The sequence below is a fragment of the Dromiciops gliroides genome, chromosome 6 (assembly GCF_019393635.1).
Source record: "Dromiciops gliroides isolate mDroGli1 chromosome 6, mDroGli1.pri, whole genome shotgun sequence".
Classification (NCBI taxonomy): domain Eukaryota; kingdom Metazoa; phylum Chordata; class Mammalia; order Microbiotheria; family Microbiotheriidae; genus Dromiciops; species Dromiciops gliroides.
The window spans coordinates 10,562,033-10,579,253 of record NC_057866.1 but is presented as its reverse complement, the minus strand read 5'-3'; the positions used below and the strand labels follow the sequence as shown (position 1 = coordinate 10,579,253).

At 53.2% G+C, this 17,221-nt stretch overlaps 1 protein-coding gene across 1 annotated transcript in view; it reads right to left on the bottom strand.

Moving 5' to 3' along the window:
• NRXN2 (neurexin 2) overlaps positions 1-17,221 on the bottom strand; it is a 163,159-nt gene that overhangs the window by 58,746 nt on the left and 87,192 nt on the right. Inside the window, 2 exon segments of the mRNA XM_043969653.1 lie at positions 14,804-14,923; positions 15,475-15,648. Coding sequence (XP_043825588.1) covers positions 14,804-14,923; positions 15,475-15,648 — 294 coding nt within the window.

Sequence of the window (17,221 nt, the reverse complement as noted above, 5' to 3'; positions counted from 1 at the left end):
TTAAATCTTTCGCCCTCCGGACTCCACCTCCAAGGTAAAGGCCCCATATCCCAAACCAGGATAAATCATTTGCTGCTTGGGACAGACTCCCAAATCCAGGACCTCTGAATGTCACAGAATCAGAACCCAGGGGATGCTAGCCCCTCTCCTCTGGACACAGCATCCTAAGACTTGAATGAGGAAGGGGGAGAATTGGGACTGCAGGAGGAGGGGGAGGAAGGAAGACCCTTGCAGAGACGAGGCGCCCTTCCTCCACTGGCACCCATCCTCATCCCATTCTCAGGACCCAGGTAATCTGGACCTCTCTCTCCTCCAAGTCAGCATCAAGCACATGAGGCAGCTGCCAGTGAGTGTCTAGCAGGTCAATACAGGTGTTATGTAACTGGAGAAAAGGGTGGGGAGGAAGGGAGAAAGGGGGGGAGAGAATAGTGGAAAAGAAAGAATGGGTGGAGATGCAAAGGAGGAGATGAGAGGAGAAGAAAGAGAAGCTTCAACAAGAAGCACATGCATGAAGAGTTCCCACACTGTAATGTGATACCCTCTGGTTCATCCCAGGAAGGGCTAGGACAGAAGGGAAGCCTGACCTATTTTGGGTAACGGCCTCCCAGACCAGCTCATCCTTTCATCCATTGGGGTGGAGTCTCAACTGAAATGAGTTAACTCACTTAAGGCTCAAGCCAGAGTGGAAGCCTTGACTTTCATGCCCCCAGTTCTCTCCTCCTCCCTACTCTGTCTTCCCTTCCAGGATTCCTTCATCTCCTCCAGGGCCTTCTTCCTCTAGAGTTCTCTGTTCTGTATCCCAGCACCCTCCATTTTCTCTAGTCTTTTTTTTTCATCTCTTGCCTGTCTTACTTCTCCCTCACCATCTCTCTTCTGTCTCTTCTGCTATTTACTAAGTGATTTGGGGAGAGGGAGCAAGTCCCTTCCCTTCATTGAGCCTCAGTCTCCTCAGCCCCTAAAATGATGATCTCTAAGCCCTGATGTTCTGATTCTTTATCCTCTTTGGCTCTTCCAGCTCATTGTACCCTTGCCCTCACTTCCCTTGTCTTGCTCATTCATCCTACCCCATCACCTCTACTTCCCATCCAGAATTGCCTCTGCCTAGTCTTCTTCCTTCCCAGATCCTTGGGCTCCATCCTCAAATGTCTGGCTTCTCTGCTTCCAACTTCTCCCCTCCCTACTGTTCCATGCTACTTCCTCCACTTAGGCTCTTCCTTCTCCAATACTTCTCCAACCCAAGGAACCTAGGCCTGATACTTGGCAACTCTGGAGGCCATAAATGGTCATGAAAGGAACAAAGCTTCTACCAAGGAAGGGGAATTGGGTTAAGAGTTTGGAGAAAAGAAAGGGGGAAAGGAGATGGAAAGGAAAGAATGTGGGTGCAGATGAAAATTTAAGAAGGTAAAGGGAACAAGACACCTGACAAGAACCTGGCAGGAAATTGGTGGAAACAGCAGATATGAGACAGAAAGGAGACAATGATGAAGGATTGTGTATATGGACTGAGAGAAGGAGATGATGGAGGAATGATCAAGGTGGGGGGACTGAAAATGGAGAGCAGCAGAAACAATAAATAGAAGAATAAAGAGGAAAGTAAAGAGAAGGGCAAGAAGAACAGACAAGGAGGTGGCAACGTTATAAAGACAGTTGAGGTGAGAGCCACAGAAGTGGGGGTATTGGATGATGGAAGGGTAGATTTGGTGAGAAAGTGGATGCATCCAGATGGGGTCAAGAGGAACCAGAGAGGAGAAGGTTATGAGAGGAAGCAGAGAGATGGGGTGGGAGTGAGAGAGGTCAAGGAGATGGGGGTGAAGAGGCACAGTGAGATGGTATGAGAGGAGACAATACTATAGGAAAGGTGACATAAGGCAGAGGTGAGAGATGAGTGGAACAAGAGATGGGTATTGTGATAGGACAGAGATGGCAGACATGGAGAAGGGGATAGAGCTATGGGGAGGTGTGAGGGGCAGAGAAATGAAGTAAGAAGGGATAGAGAAATTAGAGAGGGCAGGGACGGGAGTAAGGAGCAGAGAGTTGAGAGGTGGCAAATGAGGGCTGAAGTCACAGAGATGGAGGCAAGGGGACAGAGGAGAGAAAAGGCAGACGGGGTGAGAAGACAGTGAGATGGGAATTGGGAGGAGACCAAGAGATGGGCAGAAGTGTGAGAAGGAGCAGAGATGAGAACTGTTCTGCTCAATAGGTGGGGCAGAAATAGAAGTGTGAGAGGTCAGAGATGGGGGTGTGAGGGGCAGAGATGAAGAAGGAGAGAGAGGGAAGAAATGGAGGCAAGAAGGAGCCATGGTGGAGGACAGAGAGAGAGGCATAGGAGAGAATGGAAAGAGATGGGAATGTGAGGGAGCAGATAAAGGATTGAGAGGGCAAAGATGGAGGAGAGAGAGGCAGAGAGAGAGGAAAGGGGACTGAGATGGGGAAGAAAGGGGGCTGAAATGGAAGAGAGGGCAGAGGTGGAGGAGAGAGGGACAGAGCTAGGGCTGTGAGGGATGGAGATGAAGAAAGGGAGAGAGGGCAGAGATGTGGCAAGTGAGAAGAGGCCAAGGATAATGGTGCAAGTGGACATGAAGATGCAGATAGGATGGTTGGGGATGTGAGGAGAACAGAGACAATGGGTGTGAGGATGGGATGGAGATGGAACTATGAGAAGACCAAAGTAAGAGCCGAAAATGGGGGTATCAGGAAGCAGAGAGATGGGTTCAGGGATGGGATTGCAAAGAAGTCATTAATAGGGATGTGGGGAGAATGAAGGATGAAGGGAAAAGAAAGGGGACAGACAGCAAAGTAGAAGTGAGAGTCCAGGAGGGACAGAGCTGGGGTGAGGCTTCTTGAGACACATGCTCTAGGAAAGTCTGGGATGGGGAAGAAATGAGGGAGCAAGTAGAATCGAGAGATGGGGGTGGTTAGAGTAATGGAGAGAGAGGAGAGAATATATCAGGGAGAAAACAGCAATAGCACAGGGAGGAGCTGTAAGAGGCCCGGGTGGCACAACATTGGGGTGAAGGCTCTCAGGACACCTGGGCTGAGGGCCATTCACCATGAGTGGGAGGGGTCTGAGGCAAGGGCGTGAAAGGAGACAGAAATTGGGGAGAAAAGTGATACTGAGAAGGGGGAAGAGGGTGAAGGGGAAAGAGTTCCGAGATGTGGGTAAAAGAATTCAGAGAAGGGTGCATGAGGTCAGAGACAGACATATGGGGGAGACAGGGAGATGGAGTGAGAGGCAGGGAAATGGAGCATAAAGGAGGCAGGGATGGAGATGGGGTGGAAGCAGCCCAGAATGGAGGGAGGAGGTGGTCAGAGAGCGGCTCAAGGGGGATCAGAAAGATGGAGCCATGGAGGAGGTCAGAGACAGAGAGGTGTGAGCTGGGTTAGAGATATACTGGAATTGTGAGGGGGCCAGAGAGAGGAAGGATAAGAGGCAGAGCGATGAGGTAAAATACAGGCAGGGATGGAGATGTTAGGGGCCTGGGAGATGGCATAAGGGAGCAGGGACAGAGGTCCCTGCGAGGGAGGTCAGAAAAAGGCCATGGGGGTCAGAGAAGAGGATGGGAGGATCAGAGAAATGGGTGTATAACAGGCAAAGGCCAAGATCGAGATTGGGGGGTTGAAGTAGAGAGATGGGGGAATACAGGAGACAAAGATGTGGGTGTGAGGAAGCAGAGATGGGGATATGAAGGGACAGAGAGAGTGTGAATAGGAAAGGCAGGGAAATGAGGCTGTAAAGCAGAGCAAGGGAGGAGGGTCAAGAAAAATGGGGATGTGAAGGAGTCAAGAAATAGGGGGCATGAGGGGGTCAGTCATGAGGATGGGAGGGGATGGGAGAGATGGGAGGGTAAGAGAGAAAGATAGAGGTGGGGAAGGTAGGGAGACAGGCGGTGGGGAGATGGGCTAAAGGAGGTAGGGAGATGGAGGTGGGGAAGTGGGGAGACAGGAGGTGGGGAGATCGGGAGATGGGGTAAGGGAGGTAGGGGGATGGGGTAAGGGAGGTAAGGAGATGGAGGTGGGGAAGTGGGGAGACAGGAGATGGGGAGATCGGGAGAAAGGAGGTGAGGGAGGTTGGGAGCAGGTAGAGGGGTGTGAAGGTGCCGAGAGTTGAGAAATAAGACTCAGCTGAGGGTAAGGGAGGCAAAGATGGGGCGAGGGAGTGACATGGGGGTGTGAGGCAGAAAGATGCGGCTCAGAGGGAGGGAGGAATGGGGCTGAGAGGGGGACGGGGAGAACCGAAAGCCGCGCAGGGGCGAGGCCGGAGAAGGGTCTGAGGGAGGAGAGGGCCACTTACCGTGCCCGCCTCGGGTGAGGAAGGGCATGCGGTTGATGGCGATGGGCACGGTGCCGTGCTTGCTGTGGAAGTGGTGGACGTGGTGGGTGGTGCTGAGGCTGGAGGAGACCCGGGCCCCGTCGCCCTCGCCCGCCCCCAGCAGCAGCAGTAGTAGCAGCAGCAGTAGCGCCAGGGCGGGGGGACAGGGCGGGCACCCCCCGGGCCCTGGGCCCCCGGGGGGCATCTCGGCCGCCGCCACCTCACAGCCCCATGGCCGGGGGCAGGCGAGGGGGGGGCCTCCAGGCCCCGGGAAACCCCCCTCCCGCTCCGAGCCCCGACAGGGGGGAGGGAGGGGAGACGGTGAGGGGGACCAGATCCCGATCCTTGAGCTGGAACCAACGGAATCAACTGGATCCCTCCAGGCTCCGCGGGGCGGCGGCAACGTCAAGGTCCAGGACGCCTGGGTCCATCGCGGGGGGAGCTAGGGGTCTCCCCGCATTTCCTTCTGGCGGAGGGAGGAGGGGTCGTCAAAAGCCAGGGGGAGCGCCCGGGGGAGGGGGCATGGTGCCGGGGGTGGAGAGACAGGAGGGGGGAGAGGAAGAGCGGGCGGAGTGTGGGGGGGGGATCCTGCGGAAAAGCAGAACCCGGAGGAGAGAAGGGGAAAGGGGGATGGGGAGGAGCGGCAGGAGAGGAGAAGAGGAGCAAGAAAGGGAGGGCACCCGGAGGCGCCCCCGCTCCCAGGCCGCGTGAAAAGAGCCCCACCAAAGGGAAGAAGCAGCGGAGCAAGGAGGGTTACGAACCCGCCTGATGCTGGGGCTGGGGCCGCCCGCCGGGGACAGAAGGAGAGGAAGGGGCGAGAGGAGGGAGCGGCCCCCTCCCCGAGGGAGGAGGGGGGGCAGGGACCAGGGACAGAGGGAAGGAGGAAAAGGAGGGGGAGGGCAAACCCAGAGATTAGGGAGGGAGAGGAAGGTGCGAGCGAAAAGGAGAAAGGGAGCGCGAAAGAGATTCCGGCGGAGGGCTGGAGGCAGCGGAGTGTTGCTGCAGAGGCAGAGACGGCTGGAAGGGGAGAGAGAGGGAGAGGGAGCGAGCGAGAGAGCCAGGGAGCGCGGGAGGGAGGGGGAGAGCGAGAGGGAGGGGGGAGCGCGGGAGGGAGGGGGCAGGGCGGAGGAGGGACTGCGCGGCTCCCAATCTCCTGGCGGCGCTGGGCAGCTCCTCTGGTTGCTAGCTGCTCCGCTCCTCTCCGCTCCGCTCCTCTCCTCTCCTCTCCTCTCCTCTCCTCTCCTCTCCTCTCCTCTCCTCTCCTCTCCTCTCCTCTCCTCTCCTCTCCTCTCCTCTCCTCCCCTCCCCTGTCTTTTCCTCTCCTCTCCTCTCAGCCCCCCTTCCTCTCGGGGTCCCTCTATAGCGCTTTCTCCCTCTTTTCCCCTTCTACTGATCAGGGGCCCTACTGAATAATTGAACAGGGATGATGCTGCCCAGCTCCTGCCCCTGGTCCTCCTCCTCCTCTTCCTCTCCCTCCAAATCTGACCATACCCCAAGACTCCCTCTATTCCTCCCCTCCCCTCACCACAGGCTACAGGCACATCAGAACACACCTCCCCACGACACCTCCCATGCCTGGCCACACGTGTGCAGCAACTCAGCCTCCACCATGCACACGTACACAAACCCTGGACTGTGGGCACAAGCTGACGTGCACACATGTAGAGGTGAGGGCTGTATGCACCCGCGTGCACCCCCACTAGGAGGCACACGGGGGACCCACGTGCAGACCCGCACACCCAGGCGTGGCCCTGCACTCCAGACCGGGCAGCCCTCCTCCTGGTTCTAGGCATGCACATATGCTCCCCCAGTCATCACACCTTGACATACATGGTTGTGTGTGAGGGGGGTGCAAACATTCTACAGGTAGGGGTTCACCTGGGGGTGGTGCTGCTGCCACAGTTCTCTTCTGCACTGGCATCATCTGCCGCTCTCTGAGTCCTTCTCCTCCTTAGACCCTAAAGTAGCCCTAACAACCCCACCTACCTCCATCTTTGGGGCAAGCTCTGTGCTGTCACTGGAGCAGCATTTTTTGACAGCTCGGTTTTCGGCCTCATTTGGTTGACCCTTACCAACTCACTCTGCCTCATAGCCATCCATTCCACCACCACCACCACTGCTTAAAGACAGTGCCTCAGTTAGGAAGTCTGTCCACCTGGAGTATTTTCCTATTCAGAGTGCGTCCTCTTCCCCTGCCCACCTCAGTTCCTCTCCAAAGTCCCTTCCTCTTCCCATACATTGATACTATGCCTTCAGCTCTGCCCTCTTCTCCTCGACATAAAGAAGTCATAGAATCACAAACCTGTGGAATCATCAAGCCCTCCACCAGCTGTGTACAGTTGAGGAAACTGAGGTCCAACTGCATGAAGTGACTTGCCCACAATCACACAGCTGGTAAGGAGGGAATGTGAATCTGGCTCTGGATCACAGGAGTGGGTGGGTGGGGGGGGAGACGTCTGAGGAGAGAGGCTGCTATCCATTCCCCCACTATCACTGAGGGCTAGTGGGCAGCTCCTGAACCCCACCTTGACCGAGGGAGGAGAAGGGGGAAGTGAGTGGAGCAGGAGAAAAAGGAGAATACCCAAAGTGGAAGAGAAGACAGGCAGAGACACAGAGAAGAACAGAGATAACAGAGACAGAAAGAGATGGAGACAGAGACAGAGAGAGGAAGGACAGAGAGAGGCAAGGAGACAGAAAGAGATGAAGACAGAGACAGAGAGAGGGGGAACAAACAGAGACAGAAATGGAGACAGAGACACACAAAGAGAAAGAGACAGGAACAGAGAGAAAAACAGAAAAACAGAGACAGATGAAGAGTTCAGAAAAGAGGGAAGGGACAGGATGGAGGGAGGGAGAAAAGGGGATGGAGAGAGGAAGGGAGAAAAAGGAGAGAGGAGGGTGGAAGGGATGAAGAAGAGGCTGTAGGGGTTGGTTTCTTTTTTATCGATTTCAAATTCATTTTGAGAGAGAGAGAGAGAGAGAGAGAAGACAAAAAGAGTCCGACGCGGAGCACTCTCCCCTACCCCTTTCCTCAGTGGGAGAGGGGGAGCCTCGGCACCCAGGGCTCAGAAAGCCCTAGGACTTCTGGGTCCTCAGCCTTCGAGAGCTGGTACCCTGAGAGGTTTAAAAAAAAAAAAAGCTCTGTGGGTGGAGGGGAGGGGAGAGGAAGGGAGTCCCAGGCTACCCCTACCCCTCCCCCTCCAGTACTGGATGGAGGAGGATGAGCCCCCAGGGGTGGGGAGAAGGGCAAGGGGAGACCACGATCTGGCCCGGTCCTCTTCCCAATCCCACCCCCCCGCCCCTTCCTCATCCCCAAAGCCTTGGGTTCTGGAATATTGACTGACACAGCTCGGAGGAGCCGCCAGCAAATTTATGGCCCCGGAGGGAGGGAGGGAGGAGCCGGTGGTGAGAGCAGAGGAAGGGGAACCGCCTGGAGGCCAATCAATACCAGCGAGTGGGAACCGGAGGAGAGAGACTGGGGTGGGGGGAGGGAGAGGAAGAGAGGGAGAGAGACGGAAGGGGGTGGGGAAGAGCTCCTGATGGGGGACAGGGGGAAGAGACGTCGAGGGCGCAGATTCAGAGACACTGAGAATTGCAGAGACAGAGACCCAGAGAGAGGATAAGGGGAGACCATACAGGAGGTCAGAGAAGGAGAAAGAGCTAGACAGGCACCCAAAGAGCCTGAGCGCCTGCAGGAGGATGGAGACCGAGAGGAAGAGGCACCGAGCATGCCCAGATGTGTGTGAGAGCAGGAGAGGGTGGGGGAGGGGACTGTAACTCAGCCCTAAGCCCAGTTTAGGGATGGCAGCTCCTGATACCAGGTCTTGCTTTTTCTCACTCTTGTTCTCCCCTTCCTCTCTGGCTGCCTCAGTTTCTCTCTCCCTGGGGAGAAATGTGTGCTTCCGTGCCAGCCGAGCCCCAGCCCCAACCTCCATCCTGCACTGGGAGCTTCCTGCCTGGCCAGGTCCCAGAGGAGCCCAGAGCTGCTTTCAGCCAACACATCTCTCCCACCCCCACCCCCACCCCCTTCCCTTACGACAACTTAGTGAGTGGGATAGTACAAGAGACGCCAAGGCTCGAATCCCACCTCTCCATCCTGGGCTGTGTGTCACCACTCCTCACTGAACCTCAGTTTCTTCATCTGTAAAATGAGATGATACTTCAGGTAGCCCCTACCTCCCAGGGTTGTTGTGAGGTCAAATGATATACTGCATATAAAAGCATTTTGCAAAACCTTAAAAACCCTCAGTTTCCTAATCTGTAAAATGAGGGATTTAAACTAGGTAAGTGCCTTCCAGCTCTGGAGCTATGTCCCTAAGTGTGACCTTGGACAAATCATTTCACTTCTGTTTCCTTATCTGTAAAATGGGGAAATTGGACTTCTTGTTCAGTCATGTTCAACTCTTCCTGACCTTATTTGTTGGTGTGTTTGTTTGTTTGTTTTGGCAAAGACACTGGAGTGGTTTGCCATTTCTTTCTCCAATGTGGCCCCAATTTACAAATTAGCATCTGAGGCAAACAGGGTTAAGTGACTTGCCCAGGGACACATAAGTGTCCCAGGGACACATAAGTGTCTGAGTTCAGATTTGACCTCAAATGGCCCAGGTCACAAGGCTAGCAAGTGGGCTAGATGGTACTTATAATCAGATTTGGTGTCCAAGACCAGTTCTTTTTCCTTAACTGTTCCTCCCACATGACCCACCATTTCCTATCTCCATGTGTTTGTACTGGTTGTCCCCCAAGTCTGGAGTGTACCTCCCTTCCTCCTCTATCAGAAGCCCTTAATCCCTTCAAGACTCATCTCAAATGCCATTATCAGCGGAAGCCTTTCCATCCTACCCTCCCTCCTAAAACGACCTTGCATTTAATTTACATTTAGTCTGGCATGCACTTGTAGGAAGGGGAATGTGTTGGTGTAGAGGGGGTAGAACTCTGGCTTCAAATTTAGGAAGACCTGAGTTCTGGTTCCACACCCCCCCATACCTCCCGCCTTGGACAAGTCACTTAACTTGCCAATGTCCCAGGCAGCTTTCCAAGACTAAAAACTGCAGAGTTGGTGCTAGAGAAACCTCTTCACCTGGAGCTGATGAAGTAACAAGTCAGATCCAGTCAAAAGAAAAATAATTGTATAGTTAAGTGCATATTACTTGTCTGGGTCGAATGTGAACTCTTAATGGCAGGATTATTTATTCCATTTTAATCTGTACCCTCATCATGACTAGCACAGTGCTGCCAACTAATAAATGTTTCTTGGTTCATTGATTATGCCACAATGCCTCCCAGTGCCTTTTAGGTTACTGGTGGGGAAACTGAGGTAATAAACTGAGAAGGGCTTGATTTTGAAGTGTTCCTACAAATCCTACCTGATCAAAAGGATCCAGGAGTCCTAACCTTCAGATCTCTCTTCATGCCCACCTGTCCCCATTCGCTGAGAAGTGAGGGGGAAGGAAGACTTCTCTTTATACACATTGCTAAAAATGTTGGATTCCCTTCCATAAGCCCCATCTCTTGGTCTCCCCTCCAATAAACTTTTCCCATGCCTTTGGTCTCCTTCCTCATTTCCTTACAGCTTGGCCACTTGAAAATTGACTCCTCAAAGGCCTGTAAAGATAGAAACCACTCCTACCGATGTTCCAGCAAGGTCAGGATCCCCAAACCCCTACCCACAAATCCTCCTCCTAGTTAGGGTTGCACTGGGCTCTTTATTTAGTCCCTCCCCAACTATTATGCCTAATGTCCTCCATCCCTCCCACGTGATCCCCAGGGCCAAGTGAGTCCAGAGCCCAGAGCAGGATTGGTGTGGGTGTCCCCCCTACTCTTCTGTGATTTGATGGTCTTAAGATTCAGAGCTGGAAGGGGCCTCAGAAATCATCTGGGCCAATCCATCCATTTTACAGACGTGGAAACTGAAGTGGAGAGGAGAAGGCTTGCCCCAAGATACCCAAGTGGTCCCCAAATGAGAGTCAGGATTTGAACTCAGGTCCATTGACTGTCAGGGCAGGGTGCTCTTTCCATTCTGTCCTGCCGCCTTTGCATCTGACAAAATCTCTTCTTGGGCCTCTGGGGTCCTCATGCTGGTTCCCAGGCTTCCATAACTTTGGTTGGAAAGGGTCATTCATATAGAGGTGGATGGGACCCACTGGGTCTTCTTATCTGACCCTTTTATCTTATAGATGGAGAAATTGAGCCCAAGCTATGAAGCGAGTTTTTGCCCGAAGTGACTGTAGGAGTTAGGATCATAGATCCCAACTCTGGAGCTGAAAGGGACCTCATACACCATCAAGTCTAATTCCTTCATCTTACAGATGAGGAAACTGAGGCCCACAGGAGGGAATTTGCCCAAAGGCACAAAAGTACTCAACATCAGAAGCAGACTTTGAACCCTGGTCTTCTCACTCCATCCATATTCAGGATTCTTCCCACAATGTCAAGGGAAAATGCCAAAAGCCAAAATACAAGCCCACAGGAGAAATGGAGGGTGAGGGGCTTGAGATCTGTGGGGTGGAGAGGAGACTGAAGAACCGGGAAGACCAAGGGAGGTTGTTGGAAAAAAATACTGCCTCATGTCCCAAGATGCCAATCTGCACCTCTCCAAGAGAACAGATATCAATACCCTATTTTGGATTGGAGGCCCGACAAGCAGCAAGCTTACCCTGTATAGGCTGAGACCTATCTTCTTGTTAGTTCCCTTCATACACACACACACACACACACACACACACACACACACACACACACACACACAGGCACAAGACAACAAACAGCCAAGCATTCGCTCCAGTACTTTGGTGACCACTGTGCTGGTGAGGTCCTCTCCTCCCATATCCTAGATGCCAAGTTCCATCCTCCCAAGAACCCAGGCAGCCTGCCCCTCCAGCCAATGGTTGTCTTCCCCTCCTATCTCTTACTCTTAGCAAGAGGGTAAGATGTGAGATCATATAAGTTAGATCTGGAAGATGCCTGGAAGTTTTCAATCCCCTCATTTACAGTTAAGGAAACTGAGGCAAACAGAGGTAAAATAACTTGCCCAAGGTCATGCAGCTAGTAAGTAGTATTCAGGATTTGAATCCAGATCTTTCAGCTACAAATCCAAGTTTTCTCTTATTTCATACATATCTTGAAGGTAACCCACCCATAAGATCCATCTCTATACCTCATTCCAGTGTAACTAAAAAAAACTACAAGACAATGGGCTGGATCAAGACTTTACCTTTTCCCACTTCCACTTCACTTAAAAATGCCAACCATGAGAGTCACTTGGACAAGATAATGTACCTGCACTCGAAGGAAGGAGAAGCCCTAATTGAAGGCAGTCTTTCCTGCCTCCTCCCACTATTCCCACATCAAGTGTTGGGATAGCAGGCTGGGTAGTTGTGACCTGGTACAGGTTTGTAGGCTCTGGATGGGCACAGGCTGCCTGCCTGAGAGAGACCTTGGAGGCCCCAGATTTAGAATTTCGGAGGCGGGAAAGAACCTCAGCAGCCATTTAGTTCAACCCATCTGCCTCCCCTCCCCATTGAGGGTTCATTGGGATATGAACCCAGGACCTCCCATTTGCCAAGTATCATTTAATCCAGTTTCCCAGATGAGGAAAATGGAGCCCAGAGAGAAGGGATGCCTTGCCCAAGGTCATACTATGGGTTAGTGTTAGAGCTGGGACTAACACCCAAGCCTTCTGCCTCCTTCTACCCCAATCGGGGAAGGTCAAACTCTCCAGTTTGACCCTCTGAGGTCCATCTGGTCCAGCCTCCCCTGGGTCAGGAATCCCTGCTCCAGGACAGATTGATCCATAGAAAGGATCTTTGGACAAAGAGACTTTAGCAACCACCTATGCCAACCACCTCATTTTACAGAGGACAACATGGTGCTACAATGGATATGACTGAAGTCAGACTGCTAGCAGCGGAGCCGGGGTTCCAGACCTTCTGGTTCCAGATACAGTGCTTGGTGTGTGCTTTTGCATGTTCATGTACACCCCTCCACCCTGACTAGATTCCCCTGACTCTGCGTGTAACCTCCTCCAGTCCTATCCCAAGAAAGACAAAGAAAATGGTTCCCTCCCCAGCCCTTCTCTGCATAGGCTGCAGCCTCTGTCCCCACCGCCCACATCCCAGCCATGAGAAAGATCAATGACATTGCAAGAATGAGAGTTGGGACCTTTGGGGGAACTCGCCCCAGCAAAGGGATGGAAAGAGGTACAGAGGAACACAGCTGCCTCCCTGTGTCCCTACCAGCTGTTGGCTGTGGGAAAACAGCTGCTCAAGTTGACCTTGCCAGGGGAGAAGCCAGCTAAGGAAGGGCCAAGGAGACAAGGTGCTGGCTGGAAGATACAAGTGTGCCATGGGGACATAGCCTGGGGGTATTCTGCAGTTTAGAGTTCTTTGTGGGGGGTTCAGAGGAGGATGGAAGCACTTTGAGAGCAAGATCCATTTTGTTCATGTCTCTGTATCCTCAGCACCTAGTGCATGCAGTAGGTGCTTACTTAATGCCCTCTGGATTTAGCTGAATTGAACCAAGAGGGAGCAGTGACAGTTTGGCTTGTAGAGAATTTGCCTGGGTTGCTCTGGAGGGGACAAGAAGTAGCCAGTTTATCCTGCATAGCTTGGCTGGTGGCAGCATTGATGAAATGCAGCTTCTGACCCTGTGAGTGGCCAGGGCAAATGAATACATATAGATGATCATCCATGTGCATGTATGCATCGGGTGTGTGTGTGTGTGTGTGTGTGTGTGTGCGTGCGCGCGCGAGCGCGAGTGCAAGCGTGAGTGTGGATGAGTGTGCCAGTGAAAGGATGTGTGGGATCCAAGGATTTACACATGTACAAGTGTGTCAGGACAGCCCTTCTCTGTCTCCTTTTGTGGGATCATTGTCCATTTCTTGCCCTGATAACTATGGGTTCTACTCCATTGCTGCCATGGGCCCTCTCCTCTTCTTTCACTACACTCACTCTCTCTTGATCTCATCAGCTCCCATGGATTCACCAGACTCTCTCCTGAGCTTCAATGACTATTCGATAACTGGGCATTTTGAACTAGATATCTAATAGGCGTCTCAAACTCAACATATCCCAAATGAACTCCTTATATCTTTCCCACAGAACCCTCCCCTCTTCTGATCTTTTCTATTTCTGCTGAGGTGGGGCAGAGCCTCCAGCTCAGCCAGCCATGTCCTCATTCCTCTCTAGACTTTCTCTATCGTGTTTCCAAGTGGGTACTTTCCCCTTCCCTCCACCACCCTCCATCCTTTCAGCTCCCTTTTATGGGTTGTCTTCCTCCTTTAGAATGTAATCTTTTTTGAGGCAGGGACTTCCTCCCTCCCTCTCTCTCTCTCCCTTTCTCATTCTCTCTCTTTTTCTTCCATATGTGTTCCTAGCCCATAGCAGGCACGTAATAGCAGGCTTCTTGACTTGACTTGACTTGATTCATTCTCCTTCATCCCAATCAATCCTGCCAACTGCCAAGTCTTGCCCATTCTGCCACCACTTCTCTCCTTGCCCCTCACACAGCCCCTGCCCTCCCTGAGCCCTCATCACTTCTTGTCTGGACTGTTATGGCAGCCCCTGATTGGTCTTTGAAGTTACTGATCTCTTCCCACACCAAGGCCAGATGGAGATTTCTAAAGTTTAGATCTGACTGTGTCACTGCCCTGCTCAAAAACCTCCACTGGCTCTCTAGTGCCACTGGGATAAAAGATCCGTCTGTTTGGCATTTAAAGCCCTGAATTGCCTTACATCACATTATCCCTATTCATTCACTCTACTATCCAGTCACATGATGTAGTAACTCCTACCTCCAGGCTGTCCCCCATGCCTCCACCTAGAATCCTCACCTTCCTTCAAAGCTCAGCCTGAAGGCTGCCTCCTACATGAAGCCCTCCCTAATTTCCCCAGATGCTGGTCTCTTACTCTCCTCTCCCTACCCCCCCAAAAAAGTCCTTTTATTTAATTAGTAGGTATTTTGTATATGAATATATTGCATGTATTGATAGACTATAAGCACCCTAAAGGCAGGGACTGTCTTTGCATCTCCAGCATCTAGCATAGTGACTAGCATACAGTAGGCACTTAATAAGTGCTTGTTGATTGACTGACACTTGGACATGAGTGTATGTGTCTTGCGTGCACATGTGTGCATGCCTATGTATGTGTGTGTGGACATGTGTGCTTGGGTGTGCATGCCTATACAAGAAGTAGCCTGGTCCTGTTTCACGGTTGCTAGAATTTCAGGGAATTCTCCAATGCGTGGATTCCCCCACGCAGATGTTGGTCTTGTGGGTTTGGGGATGACAAGAAGCAGCATGTCGGCGAAGTGCCCCTGGAGGCTCAGCCTGTCCTCTCCCAACAGAGGTGGCAGGTAGCAGCAGCAAGCTCAGACTGCCACCCTGTGGAGCAGAGGGGGCCTAAGGGGGGGACCAGGACACCCCCACCCCCTGTCCTCTTCCCTAGAGCTAGGCATGAGCAGCGACTTTACTGGCTGCCCAACCCCCAACCAACTTACGGTCATTGCAGATGGGGCCCCCGTAGGAGGTCATGGTGCAGTCACAGGTGAAGCCGTCCCATTGCTGCAGGCATACGCCCTGGTTGGCACAGGAGTCCTCGGTGCAGGTGGTGCTGGGGCCTAGGGGCAGCAAAGAGGGAGGGAGGGACACACCCCGAGCAGGGCTCAGCTCATTGGGGAGCAGCCCACCCCAAACTCCCAGGCAGCCTTGTCCTGCATGGCATCTTCACAGAGGGCCCCCCCCAGCTCTGCTCCACCTGCCCTGGGGGCAGAGAGGAAAAACCTACCTTTGGGCCACAGCCACTAGTATGGGTTTGGGCTAAGGAAGCCTGAGGCTTCTTAAATCAGAGGATCAGGAACTTAAATCTGGGACAGAGCCATGAGAGCACTTGGTCTGACCCCTTCCTTTTAGATAGGAGGAAGCTGAGGCCCAGAGAGGGGGGTGTCACATGAGCAGCACGAGCAGGGCCCAAAGGGCCTCAAAGCCAAGGGTCCTGACTAAAGGAGGCATCCGTCCATCCCGTTGCTTGTCTGGCCTTCCCCCCACCCCCAGGGACTCCCATCAGGGAGGGCCAGGCCGCCCCTGTCCCACCATGCCCAAGGCTAGGGGAGCCCTCTGTCAGGCGGGCTCTGGGGTAGGGTCCCGCTGCCTGGACCCTGCCCATGCTCACCATCACAGCCCCTCTCCACCTGCCCGATCCGGTGCAGGGCGTCAGCGATGAGGTCTGGGAGGCGGCCATTGAGGTCCACCGAGGCCAGGCAGCCCTGGAAGCCATCCCGAGAGGCCACCAGCTTCGGCAGATTGTTGAACATGTTCTTGCTCAGACCACCGATGTACAGCTCTCCTATGGGGCAGCAGGGGCCAGGACTGGAACATGGGGCCCCAGGGCCCAGGCGTCGTGCCTCCCCCTCCCATTCTCCTCCCCAACCCCAGCAGCTTCCTCCCAGCCCCCATACCCTTCCAGATCCCAAGTATCCTTCTTCCTGCTCCCCTTTCTTTCCACACACCCAGGACCCAGGCAGCCTGCCTCCTAGTCCTCATTCCCTTCCCAAGAGCCTGCTGTTCTGTCCCCCCTCCTTCTTTCCTTCTCCGCTTTACCATCTGCCTGCTCCCCCTCCCGTCCCAGAGGAGCCCAGGTGCCTGGGTCCCAAGAGGGAGGGGAAGCAGCTGGGGGAACCAGCTCTGCGCTTTCTCCCACCCCGCTTCCAGTTCCGCTGGTAATCAGAGCCTTTCAAAAGGGCCCCTCTCCCCTCCACCCCCATCCCCGCTCTTCCCATCTCTCTCCTATTCCCCCCACTCCTTCCCCATCCATCTCTTCCCCAGGTTATAACTGAGGCTCCCTTGCCCCCTCCAAAGCACTGCCTTATCCAATATTCCTGAAAAGCTCCAGAAAAAGGGAGGGGCTGGGGCCCTATGGACATTCACTTCGCCATCACTAACCCATCAACCATCTGTGGTAAAGGCGAGCAAGGGAATGGAATGGAATAAGCATTTCTATGCTCACCTACTATGTGCCAAGTCCTGCATTACTCACTTTACAATTATTATTTCTTTTGATCCTCACAACAACCCTGGCAGGTCAGTTCTATTACTATCCCCATTTTCCAGATGAGGAAACTGAGGGGAACAGGGGTTAAGTGACTTGCCCAGGGTCACACAGCTAGGACGTCTCTGAGGCCAGATTTGAACTCCCATTCCTGATTCCGGGCTCAGTGCTCTATCCACTGAGCCACGAGTTGTCTCTAAAGGACTCATTTCTGCCTCGATGTTCCCACCCCTCCTTAGTCAAGAGACACCCTGTATTGTGCTGAATTGGAAGGAGGATCAGACTTGCCCTGCTTGTTCCAGAGAGCAGAAATAGTACAGAAGTTGTCAAGAGGTCCACTGAGGCTGGATATCGGGAAAAACTTCCTAATGATAAGAGCAGTTCCTAAATAAGATGAGCCATCTTGGGAAGTAATGAGCTCCCCATCACTGGACGTCTTTGGGAAGAAGCTGGGTGACCACAGTCATTGCCGGAATCCATAAGGATCGCTCAGTCTAACCGAGTGCCTCTTTTTTAAAAAAGGGGAAGCTGAGGGCCACTTGTGAGGGATGGGTAGAGATTCCCACTAGAGGGCAGACGGGACAAGATGACTGCAGAGGTCCCTTTTGATCCTGAGGCTCTGTGAATTGAATGCTACTACGTGGCCCCTCGAGCCCCTCACTCACATGTCACCAGGAGAATGGTCCCACTGCCCCAAGGCCCATGAGATCCCTTCCTCCCAAAGACAAGCTGACGATGCTATTTTCATTCCTGTGCAGCTCAGCCAGCCCACACCACTGCCCACCACCACGGCCCCCACATTTGCATGGATAACAGGGAGCTGACTCAGTGTGGCGGAGGCGACCACAGGAGGCTGGGCTCAAAGCTAGAA